This window comes from Plectropomus leopardus, unplaced genomic scaffold (assembly GCF_008729295.1).
Source record: "Plectropomus leopardus isolate mb unplaced genomic scaffold, YSFRI_Pleo_2.0 unplaced_scaffold4004, whole genome shotgun sequence".
Lineage (NCBI taxonomy): Eukaryota > Metazoa > Chordata > Actinopteri > Perciformes > Serranidae > Plectropomus > Plectropomus leopardus.
This window is the reverse complement of record NW_024643839.1, coordinates 310-2793: the sequence shown is the minus strand read 5'-3', so window position 1 is coordinate 2793 and position 2484 is coordinate 310. Positions and strand designations below refer to the sequence as shown.

General features: G+C 47.7%; 1 protein-coding gene across 1 annotated transcript; it reads right to left on the bottom strand.

The window, feature by feature from the left end:
- Positions 1-838: 838 nt before the first annotated feature.
- Positions 839-1663, bottom strand: LOC121939029 (lysosomal protective protein-like; the record flags this gene model as incomplete). Its single annotated transcript, XM_042482179.1, has 3 exons — positions 839-1000; positions 1391-1441; positions 1527-1663. Coding segments are annotated over 3 exons (302 nt in total), but the record flags the coding sequence as incomplete, so codon positions are not given.
- Between the last annotated feature and the right edge of the window lie 821 nt (positions 1664-2484).

Below are 2484 nucleotides of genomic sequence, written 5' to 3'. Positions count from 1 at the left end.
CTCTGAGGTCCCGGGCTGATGTGGCCCCTGATCATCTCTGAGGTCCCTGGGCTTTGACAGACTGTAGAGAGGGATCTGCTCTGTACCAGGGGACCGGGTGTCCTCAGGTACACCACCACCTGTAGGGACACGGTCCTCTGGAGTTTCCTCTGTTCCCTGACAGAGGGGTAAAGTGCTCCGCATTAAGGCGGGAATGATGAACAAACCAGCTTCAACATACAAGCCGCCTACAATGTATCCTGTGTCTTCATTTGTTATTTACGACATCTATTGCACGTCTGTCCGTCCTGGAAGAGGGATCCCTCATCATCCTCTGCCGCTCTTCCTTTTTTTCCTGTTACAGGGGTTCTTTTTCAGGAGTTTTTCCGCTGTTATGTGAGGGTCTGAGGGCAGAGGAATGTCGTACACTGTAAAGCCCTCTGAGGCAAACCATGTTTTGTGAAAATGGGCTCTATAAATAAAAGTGACTTGACTTGACTCTGAAGGACCCTCATTCAATAACACAGAGAGGACCTGACACCTGAACCACCTCCAGCAAACCTCAAACACACAAGATGAGTCTGACATGAGGTCCTCACGTCTGCAGCACAATCAGTTGCTCAAGAGTCTGGACCAGCAATACTCAATCTGCTCTGCTTGGGGGCCACATTTGCGAAATGACACGGGGCCAGGGGCTAGTCATGGCGCCCCATACATGTATCCAGGATTTGAGGACATTTGGTTCTAACCTAGGCTCTCTGTTGGGGGTGTGGGGGCTCCATTTTCACGCTGTTTTATGCACTCTGGCACCTTATGGATACTAAAAGGACAAAAACTATTCATAGTGTCAATCATTTTATTTTTATTGTCAATTAGAAAATGGTTTTGAGGGCCACCAGGGACCCTGTCAGGGGCCAAATTTGGGGTCACTGACCTCTGTGTCGTTGGTGATGTAGTTCCCGTCGTCAGAGTATGAGAAGCCGACCCCTGCTGGAGACTCCAGGTACAACATGTTGGCGATCTGTCGGGAACAAATAACCAATCAGTTTTCAGGACTAACAGCTACATTAAAGAATACTTCACCCAAAAAATTATGGTCTGTACATCAGGAAGTCTGTCAATTTTCCTTGAGCTCAGTGAAAGAACTCTGCACATATGGATTGATTGATAGATTGATTGATGATTGAACTGGGCACCATGTCTAACAGTGAGACTGTGTTCACAAACTGTCACTCGACTGGTTGGGTCCCCCTGGTCCAGTCGACACTCAGGACTCATAGCGAACCTCTGAGTGTGACTCACAGACAGTCCTTCAGTGGGTCAAATGTTTCAACCAATGAGCTGTCACCTGCTGTGGTCACACGGTTCATGATGGTAAAGGTCACATGACGGCACGCAGAGATGAACTGACCTTGTTCCAGGAGTACTCGTTGTACTGCAGCGTCACTCCGTCATCCTGGATCTGAAACCGCAGAGATCAGAGGTCAGCAGGTGTGACATCACACTGGCATCACAGAGTCAGGTGGGCGGAGTCAGAGGGTACCAACCAGGAAGGGTCCGTGCTCTGTGAGCAGTCCATCCAGAGAGCTGCAGCCAGGGCCGCCGTTCAACCACAACACCAGCGGGTCAGTGGATGGTTTGTTCTGGGACTCCACGAACCTGAAGGCGAAAACAACAACACGCTCTGTAATCAACAACAGTACATACTGAGAACAACGACAACAACCGTACACACTGAAAACAACCACAACAACACGCTCTGAAAACAAGCGCAACTGTACACTCCGAGAACAACAATGACAACAACTGTAAACTCCGAGAACAACAATGACAACTGTACACTCCGAGAACAACAATGACAACTGTAAACTCCGAGAACAACAATGACAACAACTGTACACTCCGAGAACAACAATGACAACAACTGTACAATCCGAGAACAACAATGACAACAACTGTAAACTCCGAGAACAACAATGACAACAACTGTACACTCCGAGAACAACAATGACAACAACTGTACACTCCGAGAACAACAATGACAACAACTGTACACTCCGAGAACAACAATGACAACAACTGTACACTCTGAGAACAACAATGACAACAACTGCACACTCTGTAAAACAACAACAATAACCGTAAGCTCTGAAAACAACAACAACTTTACGCTCTGAGAACAACTACAGCAAGTCAAGTCAGTTTTATTTATATAGCCCATTATCACAAAACATGGTTCGTCTCAGAGGGCTTTACAGTGTACGACATCCCTCTGCCCTCAGACCCTCACATCACAGAGGAAAAACTCCTGAAAAAGAACCCCTGTAACAGGAAAAAAAAAGGAAGAAACCTCAGGAAGAGCGGTAGAGGATGATGAGGGATCCCTCCACAGGACGGACAGACGAGTGATAGATGTCGTAAATAACAAATGAAATACAATCATGGCAAAAAAGGAAAGGGGGGGGGGGTGCGGGAGAGGGGGAGAGAGGGGGAGAGAGGCACGGC